This window comes from Paralichthys olivaceus, chromosome 21 (genome assembly GCF_024713975.1).
Source record: "Paralichthys olivaceus isolate ysfri-2021 chromosome 21, ASM2471397v2, whole genome shotgun sequence".
Classification (NCBI taxonomy): domain Eukaryota; kingdom Metazoa; phylum Chordata; class Actinopteri; order Pleuronectiformes; family Paralichthyidae; genus Paralichthys; species Paralichthys olivaceus.
Window position 1 is genome coordinate 14,017,943 of NC_091113.1, and position 22,024 is coordinate 14,039,966.

The 22,024-nt window shown below is 40.2% G+C and overlaps 2 protein-coding genes across 3 annotated transcripts in view; one reads left to right on the plus strand and one right to left on the minus strand.

Moving 5' to 3' along the window:
* The window catches only part of LOC109626619 (ras-related protein Rab-26), a 60,403-nt gene that overhangs the window by 28,905 nt on the left and 9,474 nt on the right, over positions 1 to 22,024 (plus strand). Inside the window, exons 4-5 of the mRNA XM_069517117.1 lie at positions 638 to 704; positions 10,813 to 10,865. Of these exons, the coding sequence (XP_069373218.1) occupies positions 638 to 704; positions 10,813 to 10,865 (120 nt within the window). The remainder of the gene's footprint in view (positions 1 to 637; positions 705 to 10,812; positions 10,866 to 22,024) is intronic.
* On the minus strand, positions 18,556 to 21,832 carry LOC109626618 (uncharacterized). 2 transcript variants are annotated; one of them, XM_020082711.2, is made up of 3 exons: positions 21,729 to 21,832; positions 19,767 to 20,837; positions 18,556 to 19,456 (listed from the first exon to the last, which is right to left on the minus strand). In XM_020082711.2, the coding sequence occupies exons 2-3, from the start codon at positions 20,791 to 20,793 to the stop codon at positions 19,404 to 19,406; spliced, it is 1,080 nt and encodes a 359-aa protein (XP_019938270.2). In that variant the 5' UTR covers positions 20,794 to 20,837; positions 21,729 to 21,832; the 3' UTR covers positions 18,556 to 19,403. The 2 variants fall into 2 exon arrangements, with proteins under 2 accessions (XP_019938270.2, XP_019938269.2); XM_020082710.2 differs by having other exon boundaries at positions 18,556 to 19,459.

The following is a 22,024-nucleotide window of genomic DNA, read 5'->3' on the forward strand; positions in this document are numbered from 1 at the left end:
GGTGAGATATGTAAATGCCCTTTATAGCATCCAGACTCACCATTGTCTCTGTCATTATCTTTGTAATGACTCAGCCACTGTAATATCCTGCAATTCTAAGCACAGATGAATAAGTCTGTTGCAGGTAGAATTGACTCGACCAAAATGTGGCTTATCAGCAGCCCGTTCTTTTGTTCTACTTGGTAGAGACCGTTCGCCCTTTTTGTTCTCACATGACATGCACGCAGTTCACAGCTGATTTACCGTTGCATTTTCTAAATCAGTTTTGAGATCAGCAGCTTTTCATTTCTAGCCATTGATTGGCTGGTTTTATCAGCAGCAACCAGGTAGCAAGCAAATTAATCGATTCGGTTTAAAGGATCAGTGTGTAGGAGGTTATGCTGTATATTGAATAGTGTGTACGGTGGCCTTCAGGTAGAAATAAAAATGAAAGGACCTCTTTAGTAACAGTGTTTAGTTGAGTTTGTTTGAAATGGTAACAGGCAGCATTATATGTTAGTAAATGTTAAACTAGTTAGTACTAGCATACTGCTAATGGAGTCAGTGATGTGCTTACTTTGGCCCTGGAGTTATCACTTGGTTACTCCTGGTGGGAGCTTGGCAGACATGTCGATGATTGATTTGTTCTTCTTTTTAGATATGGGACACCGCTGGTCAGGAGCGTTTCCGGAGTGTCACACATGCCTACTACCGCGACGCTCACGGTAGGATTCCTCAGTGTTTGTTAATGTGAGTGACTGTTTGACTGTGACTGACGTTCTTCCCTTGACTTTTTTATTTTCCACCTTTTGCAAAATGTATTTTTTTCTTCAAATGGACAATTGACAGTGCCCCTCTTTCCTTTTCCTGTCCCCTGGATAGAAAAAAAAAAACATTTGCAGACAGATATGTGTGTTTCCGATGTGTGTAGTGTGTGCGCATGTGTGTGTGTGTGTACACAGGAATTTGCAAGAGGCTCTGTGATGTGCAAGTTGCCTTTGGTGCAAGGCTAACCACTGGGTGGAAAAATGAGCCTGCCTCTCACACAGTGGGAGATTGGACAGGTATTGCACTGTGCTGTGTGTGTGTGTCTAGCAACCCCACTGAGTACAAATGGCAGTGTCCCTTAGGACAACCTGAATGTGCAGGTGTTGGGTAACACACAAATTTGTTCTGCAGCAAACAAAATAAGATCTTAGTTGGTGGTTGCTGTGAATTTCTATATCTTTCAAATGTATATGTATGAGTGTGTGAGTGCCATGTTGTGGGAAGTGTGGAGATGTATTTGTAATGGTTGTTGGTATGTATGAAATTGCATGTGTTCTTGCTATCTATGTATTTTTCTGAATCATTTAATGCGAGTGTGTGTGGGTGTGTGTACGTTTGGCCAGCTGCCCGTCTGTATTCTGCTCTGTCAGTGCAACAGTTAACCCTCGCTGATCTTTAACAAGGCATCCAGGGAGCCTCAAAGCTGCTCCTCTCACTTGTTCGTCTGCTACTGACTCTTAAATAAAGCTCATTCAGCCCGACAGCCAGGACCAGGGGAGAAGGTTCAGCCTGAACGCAGCTGTCATGAAAGCTGTCGATTCCTATGAACTAGTGGACAGTTTTTCATGACTCATGCTTTGAAATGTAAACATCGGGCAGTCTGAGAGATCTGCCTCGTTACTGAGCAGTGCAAGGTAGGAATGGGCACATTCAAAGTCTAAAAAAAGAGTCAACAATTACAGCGCCTCCACTTTTGATCTGTATCACGGCACATCCATTTATGTACAAAGAAATTCACCAGGAAAGTGCGCTTGCATGTCAGTCAGCCAACGCAGAGTACAGGCAGATGACGTTGCTGAGCAGAGAGTCAGACTCTTTTTTTCTGCTGTGACGTCAGTACACACACAAATTCAATTGAGTGGGAGCGTGTGAAGTTCTCTCTGAACCATAGAACATATATAAAGATGAACATGTATTATATAATTTGGTCCATGTCCTATCCACTAACATGGAGAGTTCAAGGTTTGTGACCTATACTACTGCTAGTCATTATGTGGCGATCAAGGCACTTTGGCTTAACTTTTCGGAAGCAGTCATGTCGTCTATTTTTAAAAACAGTCTATGGTGAAAACAGGCCCTCGGCTGCTCATGAGCCAAGCAGTGCTCTGACTTAAACACTAACACAAGCATATGCCAAGAATGACAAGCTAATATGCTGATATTTGGCAGGTATAATGTTAATCATGTTTTCAGCTTCATAGTTCAACATATTTGCTTGCTACTATTTTGTTAAGGTTGTTGTTTCATAAACCATATAGATTAATTATTGAAGATATGAATAAATTGCAATTCATCACAATGGGACGATGGATATGACCGAGGAGAGTCTTAGTGAACACCAAAGTCACTGGAGTTCATCAGCTGAGACTCATCAATGAACAACATTGGGCAAATCTGTCACTTAGATTTTGAGATATTTATACTGGATAGGGGGCAGTTATGCCAATCAGATGGCGCTGGTGGAAAAATCAGGGTTTAAAGCAAAGATTCATTTTCTGGAGAGCAGGAAGAATAGCGGAATACTAGTAACAAGGGGCCACGTTGGAGCTGACACTGCGTTTGCTGCAGGAGGACTCAAGCGTCTTTGTGCAGGGCGTCAGTGCAACCGAGTCACAGAGTTGAACATTTCAAAGTGAAACTTTGCTCCCTGGACAACTATTGATGTTTTATTCATCGTTGGCCTGGATTTCGACCATTATTAAGCCATTAACGAGAGAAACCAAGAAGATCCAGACACTGGGTTGTTGGTTGCAGTGAGCTCAGTGCAATCTGCCTGCCCCATCTGGTGTAGAGGGTGCCGCAAAAGTCCAGGTGGGTCCAGAAACCAGCTGGATTTTTCTCCATCTCTCCCTCCCAGGTGAGCTGACAGTTTGTCATTTCCACAGCATGGAGCGAACCCACAGGGTGTTAAGAGAGACAAGCAGGATCAGAGGGGGGTGACGAGTACCCAGAGGGGGGTAGACAGGAGAGGGAGAGATAAAAATGCAACAGAACACTGGTGAAACTGAGAGAGATAGAAAGCTGATGCAAGGGGGAGAAGGTTATGAGCAAAAAAGAGAAACTAGTTCATCAAATCAGAAAAAGGAAAACAAGAGGCCCAGAGGAGCAGAGGAGTCCGACCTATTCAAACAAACAACTAACCTTCATCGCCCTCTGGGTTGGCTGAGGCCAGAAACCACGCTGGAGACAAAAAGGCAACTGATGTGGAGACTAGAGGGTGAATTTAGGGTTAGAGTGGAGTCAGTGTAGGCTTTCAATAGTCTCTGTAATGAAGTGGTGGCACAGGAAAGCAAACACAGAGGAATTGAAGAGGAGCAGAAGGTTGTCTGAAGTTCCCAGATTACAGAGGCCAGAGAGGTTTCACTACTAGACAACAAGATTCAAGAACTGAGGCCGGTGTCAATGTGCTGTGAACAGATTTATACGTTATGTCCCTCCTTCATCATGCAAGCTCTACCAGGAGCATTTGCAAGTTCAACTACTCGCAAATGCATTTTACCTGGAAAATCTCCCTCTGTAATCTTCATATGTGAAAGGCAACCTCTGGAAAAAGTCAGGTCCACATTTTCTGGACTTTTTCTTGAGTTTTTCTAACATTAACAAATGATGGACATTCAAAATCCGAAAGTCCTTACCTCTCACCTTATCTCGCAGAAAAATAAGCCGAAATCCTAAATATAAAGAAACAGAATGATGGAGTTAATACATTTCATGCAACAATGGCTGCATTACGGATGACGACTCCAAATGGTGGTGTATGTTTGAAGGAGTTGTTGGGGCTGTGCTGTCCATAATGAGGTGCTTGAGCAGCTTAATTTCCATGTAATGACCATCGCTTTCTTTGTTATCCATTGGTAGTGCAGGGGGCGAAGTCGAGTGCCAAACCAACGTACCCACACAGCTTTCTATAAGCGATGGCTGCTCGCCAAGCAGCCGACTACATCATTACTGTTTTTCCTCAAACAGCGAGCATCTTGTTCTTATTGCAATGCCTCGATGAATTAGTGTATTTCAGAGGTTTTCAAACTATGAGGCAAACCTCTTCAGTATTCTAGAAAAACACAACTGCAGCAGAGGCTATAACATGCAGCTCAATTAAAGTACTTTAGAGCAAGACTATGTAATGACTATGTAAAGAAGAAGTAACGTGGTCGTACAAATAGGAAACTAGAAGGGTGCTCTGAGAGCTAATGCCCTATCACATCATGTGAAAGCAGTGTTTTCCATGAATTGCATGTGTGTAATACAAATCTTTTTTTATACTTATGTTAACATGAGTGTGTTCAGGTGTTTTGCTCCATTGCCTCATTGTATGGCTTTGTGCAGCGTTATTTGTCACTTGCTTGCTGGCACCATCATCCTTAAAGTTGTTACAATCCACACAGACAGTCAAGCCTCCTAGTTTCACATGGCATGCAATGCAGTTCTTACTCTCACATGAGAACTTGTCTTTAACGCTTTAGTATGTGTACCTGACTCTCAGAATCTGTAGGTCTTTGTGCATTACTGATACTTCCATAGGGTGAATTAATTTGATTGAAAATGCTGCAGAGAAGGTGCAACAAAATCCCTTGATCTGCCCATTTATTCAGATTTGCACCACTGTCATATATAAAAATGGACGACATGACAGCTCCCCAAAAGTGAAGCCAAAGCATCTGGATGTATACTCAAGGGCTAAACTTTAAACTTTAAATTTGCTTTTAATAAGTTATTAATTAATTATTATTTAATTTAATTCTATAAAAATGTAGTGAAATGTCATGATTGAGACTGACCTGTCAATTGCTGAGTGTGTGTATCGTCAGAACCTCACCACCTGCAAGACTCTGGCTCCACATGTGTAGGATGGCAGTGTTCATATCAGGGACATTTTAGGTCTGAAAACATTGTGCCGACTCAGGTGTTTCCACATCTAATGGTCTGTACTCTCCCAAAACCTGCTGCAAAGCGTCTTTAACTTTCTGCCATGGCTGGAAAAAAGCCACAACAGTGAAGATGCAGGAACACAGACATAGTGACAAACGAGAACTGTAGGACGGATAGAGACAAAAATCAATTTCTTACTAAATCAGTGTCATTGCCTCATTATGTCTTTGCTCTGCTCTGCCTCATTCCGTCCAGCCCGCTTCATCTTTTATTCCCTCTGTTCCAACTCCTTGAGTTACTGCTTTCATCACTAATGAGAAAGAGTGTGGGCCTCAATCAGCGGCAACCTGTGGGGGCGACACAAATCCTGACTAAGACGGGAGGATGGACTGCAGGAGGGGAACAGCGATCGAGAGTTGAGCGGAGAAAGTACGAGAGGAAAATTAATAATCAATGGAAAAAGAGAGGAGTGAGAGGGAAGGAGAGAAGGAAGTAGGTGATGAAGAAGAGGGAAACGACAATGGGAAACAAAACATTAAAGGGAAAAGCCATGAGCTGTGCGATCCGTCATCAAGCTTTCTCTTTGACACACAGGCAGACACACACACACACACAGTTTCTTGTATTTTCAGACAGATGTCCGAGGTCGCATTCAAAGAAATTTTTGAGGCTTTATTCCTGAAGATGTGTGTGAGGTGAGTTCAGAGGAGGAAGCTCAAAAGGAATGCTGTGTGTGTGCGTGCTTATACTCTTCCACTGAACGTATTGTCTACAGACTAGAATACACTGACCTCCAGCTCTCATATTCCAAACACTTCATCTGTTCATTCCTATTCAACATTTGTTTGAAAAGGCCATGTCCAAATGTGAATGGTTTTAGCTGTCAGCACGCCAGGAGGATTTAGAAATTACACGTCATGGTGCTGGATCCACCCCTGTCTAAAATGGATACCGTGGAGAGAGGAATGTTAGACAGAAGATAGGAGATAGAAATGACAACTGCTGCTGGAACTGTCAGAGGAATAATGAAGGCGATGGAAGGTGCTCGGAGGAATTGCGTACACGGTCTCTCATTCGTTTGAAACGGTAACATCAGTGCTGGGGCAGCAACTTTCCAGATGGGATGAAGCAATGCTCGTCTCCCACACACACACACACACACACTGTAGTTTTTATTTGCAGGTGTCCTCAGTGTGCAGTAATCATCTGCATGCTTTTAATTTTCAAGGCAGTAATGGACCAGAAGAGCGACCATTGGCACTGAGTTGCTGCAATTTGCAAACTGATGGAAAGTGCTCAGTGTGCATGTAAATCAGTTCAGTCAGTAAAAGTCACTTCTGAAGCCATGGGTCTAAACTAGATGCCTGTCATACCTCGGAAATATACATTAAGACCTTATGCAAGAAGATAGGAAGCTTTTAGATGCTTTATTCACTGAAATGGAAGCACATAAGCGTATATGTGACTCTCTTATTACTTATACTAAGTAACTAACACTTACAACGTTTTACTTCTACTACTTACATTTATTACATATATTGATGAATGTCACGCTAAATAGATGTTACACAGCATAAAAGAAGAATCCAGATAAAACAGACAAGAGAGGGAGAAGAGGTTCGGTGAATATGTTCGTAACAAGGAGTAACAACTTAAAGGAAAGTAAGAGTCAGCCAACATCGCCGATAACATTGACAATGAAACGAGGAATACTTCAAATACAATGTACACATTTCCTCACAAATCTGTTCTTGCTTTAACCATGTATGTGTTTATTTTATTTGACTTAAGAGTAGATTAAGTTACATCTCTTTGAACGATAGTTATGTGACATGAGTTTCAGTTTGCTTTGCACAGATACGGCCCAAAGAAATGGCCTTCAGTGGCGTACCTTTAACTTTTATACCTTTCAGAGCCCGTACTTTTACTTTTTTCATACTTTTTCTTGAGTTGTTGTTAACACAAATATCTGTACTTCTACTTGAGTAAGGAATGTGTGTACTTTTGCCACCTGTGTCCTTATCTAATATACAGACATGAGAGTGGTTTTACTCCTCTCGCTGAATTTATCACTTCCCCAAAATGTAAAGCTATTCTTCTCCTATTCCTAAATGAGAAAATATTAAAAGTGGCCTGGCCTCTTTTAGGTTGTAGTATATTTATTATAATATTGAATGAACATCATAATTGATTAACTTAATGTCAGTAGCATTTTAGTATTGTTGGTGGTCGATGTGTTGCTAATTATAAAATATACTGTACTACTGGGTGATAAGACAGAATTTGTTTTGGATATAAAAGGTTAATGAGCAAATCATCTACTGTAATAACTATATCTGTCATATAAACAGATAGGAGTGAAATGTAGTGGTAGTAGAAGTAAAAGACCCAATAAAAAGGTAATAATCATATTGCTAATAACATTCAACTGCCAAACTTTAAAACAATTTATTATTGTCTTTTCTTTCACATCTTTTTTCCTACAGTGTTTCTTTTTGAAAGAATCCTGGGCATTAAGAATGCATATGTTAGAACCACAACCTTCCCAGAATCCCAGAACATAACAGTGACTGCCCAGTGACCCTTTTAGAATGGCACCACACTGTTGTGCTCTATATCCCTTCCTTATTATATACATACATATTTTTGTGCTGTCACTCAAATCAAGATCAAAAATATCATATAACCACTAAAATGATGCTTTACATAGGCCTACTGTATGTAACTAGTAAAACTGCTATGACCTCTGCAACCACACATTAATGCTGAGGGCTTTAGTCAAGTACTAAGGAAGAATATGATTTATTTCATCATTCAACATGTAAGGCATTTGTATGCGAATGTCAGTATGCAATGCATGTTTGTGTCACTTATTTTGAAGAGGAGGAAAGCAGCCAAGGTCAGTCAGTGATTACTGACGCAAGATTATCATCCGAGAAGTGATGGATGTCTGTGCTCTTTATGGATCACTTGACTCCATCAAACTCCATCTCTTCCTGCTCAGGCGTTCCTGCAGGAACTGTATGATAGTGAAGCCTGGTTGTGTTTTACAAAGTCAATTTAGTTAGAAGGTCATATGGTTTGGAATACTGTTGCGCCGGCAGTTTGCACAAGCGTACATGAGTGAAGGTGGAATTTGCATTGTTTTGTTTTATTTCTGAAAATAAAGTTAAAAAGAGAATACATTTATATGAGCATTACAAATACTAATCATACGTGCATTTTCTGATCTGTACTGTGACAGAGAGAACTGCACTGCATGCTATAACTGTAGTTGAACTATGAGGTTGACTGTCTGTGGAGGATACAAACATTACAGACATAGCCTGAGCAACCGGTAGCTCACAGTAGAGGGACAGGGCGAGTGAGCATTTGGCAAATAGTGCTGTACACACCAAGTTAGAAATCTCAATCACAATTTTTAGCTGATGAGTCACTGTGGAGTGACAAATAGAACATGTGCCGCAGCCACAATAAGTAATGGGAAACTATGTTTGACTTCCAGCAGTTAAAAAGCAACATTGTTATACTTTCGGAGTTGTTTCTGTGGCCACCATTTGAATGTTAGTCCAATATTCATTATTACTTTACCTCCAGTTTTGGTCTCCACCGCTTTTACCTCTGGGAACAAGCTGCTGTAGCTGAAAACCATGCTGTTTGAGCAGTGAGAGTGAACCAGTGGGAAAAGCAGTGGAGCAGATGGTTTTATGAGACAAAGTAAGATGACATTTGGAGCCAAACAATCTTGGAACACGTTCGCCTTTGGGAGCAACTGGCAATATTTTGGAGCTTCTGGTATAGAGAGTGGATATTCAGGCCAAGTCTCAATCTTTCATTTACCGTTCACTGTTCACAGTCTAAATAGTTTCTTTGATTACATGAGTCAAATACAACACAGACTGCGGGCAATCAAAGCCTGCTCAAACTTGACTGGTCAAACTGGGAACCGAAAGCTACAGGCCCCAAAGTCTTGTCCCTCACCTAAGGACTCTGCATATTCACACAAAGAAAATTATGTGTGAATAAATATTATTTTTACTGTTTTCTACCCAGCGTGATGCTTGATTAAATTTTTGAACTTGTCAATTCAGGCATCAGAAAAGGGTGCAATAGCACTAATAGTCTTTGTCAGCCTCTCTCCTGTAAACATGCCTGCCGTCATCCTCTGTTGGAAGTTTCCAGGTGCGTCAGCATATGTCTGTATTTTAGTCTTGTCTCGTCTTCTTCTCCTTGCCTGTCTGTAACTCTTCTCTTTTTATCCCTCACTACGCACTTCCTCTACCCTGTGGCATTGCCTCCTCCGTCTTTCGAAGTTGGTTATTTCCGTCTAATGCCAACTATGTTGCAGCCCCTATGCATATGATGAAAAGCTTTTGTTTGTCTTGCGGTCAAGGCAATTTATAATTGGATTATGGAAGGTGAAGGGAAGCAACCATGGTGACGTTGGTGAACGGGCAGGTTGCCTCTTTCTCTTTTCTGTTCCTTTTGCTTTCCACCGTCCTCTTTTCTCTCCCTCTCCCTGTGTTTTCTGAGTGTGACAGAGACAGACCACAGTGATTAAAAGTCATTAAAACACCCTTCATGGACTTGTCTGGCTGGAGTTAACAAATGCAGTACCTAATCTCAAGTGGATTGGTGAAAATGCTGCCGTGCAACAGTGTAGGAATGAGGATGGTGTGAGATGTAAGTGAAGGAGGAGATGGCTGGAGGGACCAGATGCATTAGTTGGAGGAGGAGAGGTGCTCTGGAGGTAATTAGCTTTGGCTAATTCTCTAAAGTGAAGGTTGATCCAGCTGAGAAAATGAGCTGCAAATGCCCTCATAGGTGTAATGGCTTTTTCTGTCTGACAAGAGCTTTATTATGCACACCCTCCGGTTCGTGCTGCAAAATACCTGAGGTGATGTTCATGTGTGAGCTTGGTGGTAATTAGTATTCACATGTGTGGTTATGTTGTCAGGTGCAACGCTAACGCTGTGCTGAATAGAAGAGCTCAGCAGTTTGCTGAAGTTCTGGCGGAAACAATTTTTTCTCTTTGTGCATTTCTCCTGTGTAAGGTCCAAAAGCTCTTGCTGAACATCAAAACTATAAATATTTAATGCGTATCTGCAAAGCATATTAGAATGAGCATATAACTCTGCTACTCAAACAAGTGTTTGTTTTTATAATTTTTAAACTATATTTTGCAAATAATGGATGATGCTTGGTGCTGCTGAGTTCTGAAAATAATCAGAGGATTGTAAACCCTTACATGGCTGCACAACTCTCTAAATGCATTTTACTATCATTGTTATTATTACTATTACTATGACATACCTTTTTATATTATACGATTCTTGACGTGTGGGTGTATGTCTACAGTGATTTTTTTCAGCAATTGTAAAGATCCACATTCACTCGGTTATTGTCTTTTTGTGAAACAACTCATGCGTTTTATTCTTAAGTTACGATATCTTCACTTTTCTTGATTCAGGAAGTTTGTAGCAGGACTTGGATTCAAAAAGATAAAAGCCTGAAAGTGTTTTCTGCATGGCATTACGTTTCTCTTGAAACATGTGATTTAAGATTATGGAGGTTTGTGGTTATACTATATAATAACAACTATATTGCCCATGGGTAGAAGGTGGAATGTTAACAGCACCGAATGTCCCTGACCATGTCTGTAAGCATAAAACACTAATCTCAAATTATGGTTTTGTTTGTTTCCTTCATTTCAGTGTGGATGTATTGGGTTACTTTTTAATTTTGTAACAGCCTCTTCAGATCAGGGTGTTTTGACTAATTTTGATTGGTCAACCAATCATACCACCACATTAAGATATATAAATTATGTATAATGCAGTATGACAATAATTGGTTTATTCATTGACTCTCAGTCAAATTTCAAATGTGTGTCTTTTCTTCTCTCCCTCTCCTCAGCTCTTCTCCTTCTGTATGACGTAACTAACAAATCATCCTTCGACAACATCCGGGTAAGAACACTTGCACTCGTCTAAAACAGTTCAAGTAACAAGGTCTCAGGTACAAATGGTGATTAGTTCTCTCTGTGTGGTGACCTGACACAGTGAGGAGCTCAGTCATCAGGGAGTTGCTGATCAGTATGTTCAGATATTTGATAAAAGATGTCTCCTAGGCATCTCTCCCTTTTCTGAAGTAGGAGACCCTGACACGTAAAACACTGGAGGGGTTATATTTCACCTTGCTTGGAAATGTCTCAGGGACAGAATACAAATCCAAAAGTAATAAACAACTCCATATTGAATACAGAATAAAAGTCTGCAAAGAAATCATACATTTAGAGGGATATATTTGGGTCTTGTGCATCCATTCTTTCACCTGGAGCACCAATTATGTTCAGACTTTGTAGGTTACACAGTTATTCAGACATTACAATGTAAATATTAAACAATATCTTTGTCACCTTGGGGCAGCACCCTTCAAAAGGGAGTTGTTATTACACTGATTCAGTCTCATTAAAATTACAAATGCTCATCAAAGCAAAAGCACAGTCATGGTTGAATTACTTTGAGTAGAGGAGACAGTATTCACACTTTAACATTCATTTTAAACAATTTCTAATCTAACAAAAGTAACTATATACAGGTATGAATGTGTGGGTGTGTGTGTGTGTGTGTGTGTATACATGGACAGAACATAATGGCAGGAAATGGTGCTGGGGTCAGAAATGAATTACTAAGTTACATTTTAACATCTAGACTGGAATTGGGGTTTTCCTGTTAAAGGATTGTGTTGATGTGTAAGTCACAGCCATGTGGTCGTGTGTAGGTTACAACAGAATCTTGGGATTTTGCACGAGTGCTTATGTTTGTGTTAGATTATGGCACAATCTGTGTAATGTCGAATCCTTTATTTGCTGAGCTTCCATGTTAACAAAGCAGCAATATAATATGGGTTTTAAAAGTTAGTGTGGTGCTTTATGGAAAGCTTTCTGTCTCCTGAAAGTGCACAGCTCCAAAAGTTCTTCAAGTAAAATGCAAAAGGTCCACACGCTCGCAGCAGGGATGGGATAGAGAACATTAGATAATGACTGTAAATGACGACAAGCACAGTGGCAGCAAATGAAAGGAGATAATGGAACTGAAAAACATCGGGGCGCCTTTTAGAGCTCACTTTCTCCCCAAAATGGAGCCGTTGCTTTGTAGTCGCGGCCCAACGCTCCTCTGTACTCACCTCCAGCTGTGATTTTCCAGCTGTTGCCCACCACTTTCCTTGCCATGCTCAACTGCTTTGATCAGAACAGGGTGGGGATAAGAGCATAGAATATGTATCATGAAAGTGTGTTATACACATTTAGGAGGAGGAAGGCTCCTCTGCCGTCTGGTAGGCCTGGTGCATTTAAATCTGCAGCCTGTGTGTTAATAGGTATGCATGGTAACAGTATGCTTGCGTGATGTGCATGCATGACGTGAATGTTTATGTGCACTCATACACACATACTCGTTTTTGCCGCTTAAGGAAGACCATCCGGTTTTTGATGGGTCCAGCCTTTACGGTGGTTCTACAGCTTCGTAAAAAATCTGAAAAAATTCTAATCACAATTATATCACTTTCATTTTCCAATTTCACACACACATACATATCTCTAGTTTTTATATCTTAGCAGGGAACTAAGTGTTAGTGGAGGATAAAGTCATATATACGCTAATACTATTCTTGGAAGATACTCAAGTGATACAGTGTTGGAAAGATAAGATTCTTGTGATTTGATTGATGCAAAACATTTTAGGATAAAATCCCAACAGCAGGTACAATCATCTGCATCAGTTATTTACTTTCCAGTGTACGATCTATACATTCTGCTTCTTGTTTCTTTTCCCTCTAAACCAACCAGTACACATCCCTGGTTAGCTCAGTAACGTGGTAGTCAAGTAATGACCTCCTGCTCAACAAATTCAAAACCATAAGACTTTTATTTAAGAAACATTATTCAAAACCACATGTGTAAAAAAAAGGAACAGCTGAAAGAAAAAACAAATGCTCTAGACAACAGCATTTGTAAAATAAACATAAAACTTAATTGTACCTGCCATTATGGGTTGGTCTGGGTCTATAATTTGATGAAAGGATCACAAAATTTTAAATAACCACACTACAAAATGAAATAACCAGTGTGTGGTAACTCTTAGCAGTGAGGTTATTACAATTTGCCTCAAACTCGCCTAATGGAATTTCACTCACAGTTTCCCTCCTCATGGCTGTAATCCTGTTTTTATGAAGTATTTGACTGCTTTCCAATCATAATTTGAGAGTGTTTCAGGTTCTGCATCAATGCAGAGCTGGCTTTCATTTTTTCCAGGAACTTGGTTAAGGGCAATATATTTCCGTAAATGCTTTTGAACAGCAGCACATTCCTCTGCTGTCCAGCTTCTTTTGGCCGTCTGTTTGTACCTCAGTTAGCACAAAAACAAAACATTAAAGGTTTAAGAACTTTAAATCTTAGGAACAGGAACACATTGATTGATCAAATAGATCATCAGTCCCAAATAAAGTTCACTTATTGTTCATTATCAATACTATTTTTCCTGGGTTGGCACTCAAAACTTGGGGTCTTTTATGGCAAGCAAAAGCTTAACTCGATTGTTGATTCCATTTGTAGGTTCCATCCTTTAACCTTCACTCCCCCAATTAGAACACCATCCTAAGTATCCTCAAGTATTATACTTAGCCCTTACTCCGTGAGTCAAGACATCTGCTAAATGTCACGTAGTCCAAATACACCTTTGAATCTTTGCTGAGACAGTTCAAAGCTCTGATTACAGTCACAGCATAACAAAGATATTAGCATTGTCATGGAGGTTAAAGTTAGAGGTGAGTTAACTGTTTTGTCATCTGTGGATTGACATTAATCCTGATTGACAGTGAGTACCTGACATATTTATATTGTTAAAACTTGATAAGGACAAACCTGTTAAGAGTTCCATTGACACTGTTCTAGTTGGCACTGAATGGCATTGTAGAGAATACAGTCATATGAGGGGCCTCAATGGATCACATTCAAAATATCCTTTTTAAAGTTTTAACAGCTCAGGAAGTGTAAAATTATTCTTGTAATGACTTGGTTTAGATACTGAGAGGTGTTGCCTACAAGATGTACAAATCACTTAAAGTGAGATACATACGAGATGGCCCCATTAGAGCAGAACAAATTCTGGGGAAAGTGTGGACATTTTGTCCGGTACTCACTTTCTGACCCACCATTTAATGGACTGTCTGGGGGTTAAGACTTGGTTTTAGGGTTCGAATAGGATAAGGGTTAGTATGGATGGTTAGGGTTAGGATAAGGGGCTAGGGAATGCATCATGCCAGTGAGTGTCCTCACTAAGACAGAAGTACAAACATGTGTGTGTGTGTGTGTGTGTGTGTGTGTTTGTGTGTACAAATGGCTTCACTAGCTGAGGATACATTCTCACTAGAGAAACAGACACGTGACACAGGGTTGAAGAGGAGAAAGGAAAGTAATTCCTCCACATTATCAGTAATAACCTCCACCCCATCCCCTCTTCTTTCACCAATTCTCCCATTTCTTACTTCTGCCTTTTCAGCAGTGCTGCCCTCTTTCTTCCTGCACCTTGTTATATAAAGGGTTGCAAGGTAATAGTTGGATCTTTTCGCCTATAAATGTATACAAGCGAGTGGCATACGCAACTCTGACCACATCCATGGACATTCAAGGCCACTGCTGCAGAATGTATCGGCACACACTGACATCTCCCAGTACTATAGGGCCTATAGTGTGAATCCATTAGGAGCAGAGCCTTAGGGTGAAGGTTGCAGAGCATCTGGATGATAAAGAGATGGAGTGTCGAGCACTTTCCATCTCACACTCTCTTTTTCTGATGCCCATGATTTTATTTCTTTCATTCCTCTGGTTAGTCTCCATATTCTGTAGCACTGGAAAAAAATCTAACAAAAATTTGTGCAACACTTTATATTCATGAACATATCCAAGCACTTGATTGTAATTCATGTACAATAACCTCCTTACTTTCCATCAATAAGCAGTAATTAGGAGGTTATTAAGGGAAAACTGTTAATCAATGGAATAGTTGCAGACAAGATCATTAAGAATAAGGCATTAATAAGTAATTTATAATGACTAATAAAGAGCCAATATGCCTCTAATATCCATGCTAATAAGCAACTAGTTAATGGTTGATATGAGCTCCCTAATGTAAAGTGTTACCAAAATTTGTGATCACGTTAAGTAAGCGTTGCAACAAGTCAAACACACCTATTGTTTTGTAATGTTTCTGTTGGGCTTGTAATGATTATTGACTTTGTGTGTTGAATCAAGTTTTAGATGAGTGACTTATTATAATAAGGGAAAGAAAAAGGAGTGAAGGAAAGCAGAGTAGCCGCATCAAAAACAACACTAAACACACCAGAACACTAGACATTTTAACAATGTTTTTCTTTACTGAGCAGGTTTGTGAGATTACCAAAGGACATCACATTTATTGACATCGGCATTCATGCAGAATTTGTGGAAATCTGTCTGCCATGATTCTCTAAATGAGCGACATGCAGCCTCTGTCCTTCATGTTTGGAGCGGGAGACAATGGGTGAGGATGGAGCAGCGGGAGGATGAGAACAGTTACATCCTGTGTAATTTGCACCTTTGCAAAGAGAGAAAAGAATTAACCTTCATGATGCTGAGTGCAGCTGACAGTGATCCCGCTATCTATGATACACAAAGGTTTGAATGGAACAAGGTCTTTTCATGTGACAGTTTGATGTTGTTCTCTCACAACAAAGGAGAATGAACACTGTATCTGTAGTGCACCACACATAAGACACACACAGATTTGAAAGCAGTGATACACTAGGGTACATACCACACATACTGTATATAATTTCTTCAGATTTGGTACAAACATTCACTTGGAATCAAGGATGAACTGATTTGATTTTTGTGGTCAAAGGTTCAAGGGCAAGGTCCCAGTGGACTCACATAACATGTTGCAAATTAAGGTGATGTATGCAAACTAGTTTAATATATCTGTAAACAATATACACTTATCTGATGGTTTGTTTGTAATTTCAAAGTATCAACCACGATTGTGGTTGGCTATATCGTGAATTTAAGTTGTTTTATATTTATTTATTTATTTAGATCACCATTAGCCACTAAATTGCAACAGTGGCTACTCTTCCTGGGGCCCTGGTTGGTTCATATAAATTATATGTTGTTCTGTTAAATTGTCTATTTTGACATGTCTGCCATTTGCATTTGTGAAAACTAAAGTGTTACTTGTCTGCCTTATGTTTATATTTATACGGACATAGATTATCTCTTAGCTATACTCTGGCTCCCCCTACAGGTGGGATGTGTAATTCATTGTCATAAATACAAATTCCAAGCCTCCCTAACTTGCCGACTAAACCTCTTTCAAACTGGGTTTACCCGTCTTCTGATGAGAAATTGGCAACAGCAGTGTGAGGGAGAAAAGAGCAGCTTTCTCCACCTCTGTTAAAATGTCAGATTTAATGCATATACCTAAAAACCACAAAAAAAGTTGGAGTGGTCAAAGCATTTGTAACGTTACGTCTTGAAAAATTAAAAAAATAAAAAGTTTGTGGGGGAAAAAAGAAAATCACACCAGGGTTCGTTGGGAATACTCTCATTTACTAAGTTGCACATTCATGCTCTGACAGTTTTGGGTGTGCAACGTTTGCACATTCACTGGAAGGTAGCATGCATGTGTACACTGCACATTACTGCATGCATTAAATATACTTGTGATCTTTTAGTAGTCTTCAAACCACTGAATCTGTTACAACCTCATATCATGGCTTCACACCTGCTCCTGTTCACCATTTGCTAAAGACACTGCTCGAGTGCTGATTCCCAATTACTCACATACTACACGTACGAACACACACACACACACACACACACACACAATATTGATCAGCACGCATGGTCAAAGAGGCTGTGAAGAAAAATCATTGAATGATTAAATTCCTGAAAGGCTTCTCGCAGCAGACAGTCTTTGTTTTTCAAAAGATTCCCACGAGAGCAAAACAAAAATCAATGCGAAGTACAACTAGCGTCAGCTGGCACATGGCCAGCGACATGTTCACGCAATTACAGTCACTTTTATTTTTTTTCTGTACTCTGTTGCATTTACTACATGCTGTTCTGCTGTTGAAGTTACCACTAACCTTAATCAGGTGCTAAAAATAACTCCTCTTCTCTGCTTTCCATCTTTCTCTTTTTGTTCCTCAGAGGTGAAGTGTATCCATCCACCTCATTTAGACTTCTGAGACTTTTGTTACTCTAAGTTCTCACCCAGTGACTAATGACTGAAACTTGTGTTTCAGTGTTGCTCACTCCGAGCATAACTGGCACATTTCAAACCCTGGAGTGTTCGATCATCCAGCATGAGCCAACATTGGAACTCAGCTGGCACCAAAGGGGGTTTGATAAAGACATACATACATATATTTCCTTTGGAGTCATCATCATAAATTCTGCACTTGTTGAACGATGATCAAATATCCACCAGTGTTTAGCCAGGATATCGTTTTGAAACCATAATCACGTATGTTTGGTTCAGTCATGTTTCACACTTTTCTGATCATAAATGACCATTTTGATTTCATTCACAGTATACAATTATAACCTGCTCAACCATTGCATTCTTATCATTCTTCAAAACATAAACCAGACACAGACACATTGACTTGTCTGTGTGAACCTGTGTGTAGGTAATGAATGAGCGTGTGTATGTGTACAAAACATACAGTAGAAAACTTTAAAAATCAGCATCCAGCAAATTATGATAATTATTTCCTACATTATTTGTAGTTCAACAAATGAAGGAAATAAGTGAACCATGATGGAAATATGCAGCAGCTTCAGATTTGAATGCCCATGGTGTGATACACAGGTGTGTGTGTGTGTGTGTGTGAGATAGAGGTATCTGCATGTGTGTGTGTGTACTTCTGACGATGTGCAGTCCCACCGCTCACCAGCCTGCAGTAATGCTTCCAGCTTCCCATGCTGCAGATCTCCCTCTGCTCTGCTGGACGCCCAGCTCGTCTCAGAGGACCAGCGCCAGATTCACAGTAACTCCATCCAAATCTCTTTCTTCTTCCATTTACCTCCCACTCACATCAGTTTACCTGAAGCCTTTTTTCACAAAACTATTTCACTGTATCAGATAATATTCTCTACCGGGTTATTATACAGTAGATAGCATGTATGTTCCTAAACCTGCCTGTTAGGAATGGACTGGTTTCTCTGCCTGTGTTCAAGCACCATCACTTTTTATTGTTTGTGTGGCAGACGTTGTGTACAGTCGATGGTGCAGAGTGAAAGTTTGAAAACGTTGCGTTCATCATACCTGATTCATCTGCAATGAAGATTTTATTGTCAATGCCTTTCCTGAGATGAAACTGAATTTGCTTTATTGCTGTTCAATTGTTTGACATATCTATGTAATTATTGACTTCAGTGCTGTTGTTTCTTCATACATAACACGTTGGCTAATTTGGAGCAATCTTCAGACTCAAGTTCACAACCTTTAGAAATAAAAGCTCTGTAATTCAGCTTGGTGTAGACAAATTACCAAAGAAAAGGAAGTGATTGTGTTGAATGTAGCTGTCATTATGGAGATTTACACCCACTTCACTTGATACTGTTTATCTATTTTTATTGTTGAAATACTTTTACAGTTTTCAGGTACATAACAAAGTTTTGACAGGACATATAAAACCTTACAACAAGAAAAACAAAAAAAAACCCTGATCTTTCAGGAAATACGATTGTTTATTAACATTGAACACATCACGTGTTTTTTTCTAGCTTTCAGCCACATGTCAAGGTCTTCATCACAGCTTGGAGGGCAGAACAACACTGGCTCCACTTGCCTGTATTATAGGACCATATTACACTGTGCTTTCCAGGAGTCATCATATATTTGGTTACCGATTGGTTCATTTGGCGGCAACACTTAAATAATTTTTCATCCCACTCTAATAATAATAATAATGATAATAATAATAATTTATATTCAAACTTGAGCAGAGGTTGAACAGAGGCTTAACCACTCCTGGCCTTTTTCTGTGACTTCAGATTAAAGGCCTTTGCACACCAGATATGATTAGTTTGCACATTACCATTTTTCAAGCCTGTATTCTGTAAGCTTTCACAGCACAGATGGTACTTTGCTCAGCATTATGCCAGCTTTTATTCTTTCCAGACCCAGGTTAGTTTTACCTCCGACATGTACACATGTAACCAATCAGAATGCGTGCACCTCACCTGAGAATCTCCTGCTCCGTAGCTCATGTGTGCTCCTGCTCTAGAGAGAAGTCAGCAGATATTTGCAGCAGAGAAAAAAAACACAATACTGAACAAAACACTAAAATAAGACCTAAGATGAGGCCATGGTGTCCCATCCTCACAAATGTACATGCACCATCTGTGAATTATTTGCTTGATGGTAAACGGTGTTGGAGGTTTGGGGATGAAGGCTGGAGGTTCAGATTTCTCTGCCAGGGAAGCGTGGAGTGGAACTCGTGTCCAGATGCAGTCCTGCTGGAACAAAGTCAATGTTGTTACTATTGACTGACGGAGAGGAGGAGCTTCTCAGAGAGAATCAATCAGAAGCTGATCAGGGTGAGAGGCTCTTCTGCCTTCTGCAATTAGACCCTCTGCAAACTTTACAGACAATTTTGTACATCTTAATAAACAAAAACTTCATCTATTGTGTGTGTGTAAAGCGGAAGACATCTAAGAGAGGTAGCTTTTATACAGTTTATGAATACAGTTGTGATTGTTAATTCATTTGCATTTCAATTATTTAATCATATACAATTTTTAACCAGCTTTTAAGAGCACTTACCTGATTTCGGGGCATGCAGGTCAGTCTGCTGTGCTTGTTTAGGCTTTGGCCTCATCGCGCTCCTATAAATGTCTGCTTCTGTAGTCGTGGTAACAGATGCATAGTGCTGCGACGATTGAGCAATCAGCTTTGCTATTTGTCTGGCCATGAAGGTTTTTTCTGGAACCGGTGGCGGTATTTTTCGCTGAGGGGTCACCTTCGACTCCACTTCACTCCCGTCACTGAAGACGTCATCGGGCTCGTCTGAGAGGTCGATTGGGTGGAGATGCATGCCACAGAGTTCCTCAAGTGTCACCACAAGCTGAGGTGTCACCAGAGACCTGAGGAAGGCTGAAGACTCTGAGTGGTGCCGACATGATGGTGTTGCTCTGAGAGGGGGTTTGATTTTCAGGGAGGGGTCTTGATTAAGGGAGTTATCTGGTTTAGAGTTTGGGACAGGCCTGGGTTTGTTGTCTGGAAAGACGACAGGGAGGGAGATCTGCAGAGACAGCCTGTTGGTGCGAGCCTGGGTAGTGGTGGAGCTCGACTTTGGACACAACTTCCAACCTAGAGGGTCGGGGCCAGTGATGACGGAGGTCTGTACGGGAGGAGGAGAGGAGCAGGATGAGGTGGTGGAAGAAGAGGAGGAAGAGGATGGTGAGCTCAAAAGTCCCAAGGGGGGGCAGGAGTAGCGCTTGGATAACGAATCAGATGCTGCGTGAGGTTTGACAAGAGACCCTCTACGCGGAGGAGTCTGTGGCTTTTTCTTGTTCTTCTTCACAGTAATGACACGTGGGCTCCCACACTTACTGAAGTCAGCTGACCACCGCCTCTGATGAGCAGTGTGCATGACACTGGAGGTGGAGACTGGTGGCATTGGCAGCTCTCTGGGCTCCTGGCTGTGTGTTAAGGCTTGTCCCAGCCTTTGTTTGCCCATGCAGTCTCCATGGCTCAGAATTTTACCACTAGACTCTTTTTTACTCATCTGGCCACACTTAGCACAGGCTTTGCTAACTGTGCCATCAGAAGCAGTGGAGCCTTTATTCATCTTGTATGTAGAGAGTAGGTAGTACGAGTCAGGTCGTAAAAGAACTGAAAAAAAAAACCAAGTAGAGAGTGAGGGATATATCCATATATTTACAAGGCCATCTGGTTGTGTTACATTTTTTCCACATAGGTCTTTGTGTGACTATAGACCTCTTCGTCCAAAAGTTTTCAGCGCCTGTATTCTGGGTAGTGTGACCTCATTTTTGTTGTGACAGGAAAATGCGTCTTCCATCGTTTTATTGGGCAAAACGTCCTGATTATGGTTAATGGTTAGATTAATGGTTATGGATCAGGTTTTGGATAGAATGTCCACAAAGAATGGAAGTCAAGCCAAGGTCTTGATAAGGCTAGTTGCAAAAATCTGCATGTGTGTGTGTGAATTCGAAAAGGGGAAGAATACACACCCATCTCTCATTTCTCAAGTACAGTTTCACAACCAGTGTCTTTCACAACCAGTGCCTTTTCACAGCAAAGCCAGATGTTACACACATTTTGGTACTTTACTGCTCTCTAAAAAACACCATATTTTAATATGAAAAGGTAATTTTGACATACATACATACACATTATATACTGTGTATATATATATGAATGTTTAACTACCATCTAGCAGTCTTTTCACTCTATATATTATCTATTCACAGTGTAAATAGATAGTAGTTTTGCTAACATTATCTTGCATTAGACAATATAAGGAGAATATTGCTCCCCTCAAAAATAAAGCCACAGAATTAAATAGTTTGGATGAACAATATTGTGCAAGCTAATTAATAAGTCTATTAAACACAAAACACCTCTAAAAGGATTTCACACTTAAGTGTATTGTTTAAAAATTTGAAAATCTGCAACCATTAAATCCCACAATTTGAAAATAATCATTATAATATAATTGTATGCCTTTGTGACCAAGATGTAAAGAGTTAAAAAGTAGTTTACCTGTGGTGCTGTGATCTCAATTCTTTTCAAGTGTGGGGTAATTTCTTATCCTTTTTCTTGTTAACATATATTCTAACCCCTCCCAGCTACCAACCCAAAACCGACCACAACTTCCTCAAATTAATGCCCAGCCCTGTTAGTTACCAAACACACACACACACACACACACACACACACACACAGTTGAGAAAGTCATTGTTTGTTCATTGTATGGTCACATTTCTCAAACAGACCATGACACAACTACTATTTATACATGTTATGCAATATTCCACAGCTTCTTCAGTACAAATACA

What these genes read in the sequence shown, in the direction of transcription:
- LOC109626618 (XM_020082710.2), bottom strand. Translation starts at nt 20,793, where the DNA reads ATGAATAAAGGCTCCACTGCTTCTGATGGCACAGTTAGCAAAGCCTGT. An exon ending in CCTGCATGCCCCGAAATCAG is followed by an intron (nt 19,460 to 19,766) that starts GTAAGTGCTCTT and finishes ACTTTGTTCCAG; the next exon opens with CAGGACTGCATCTGGACACG.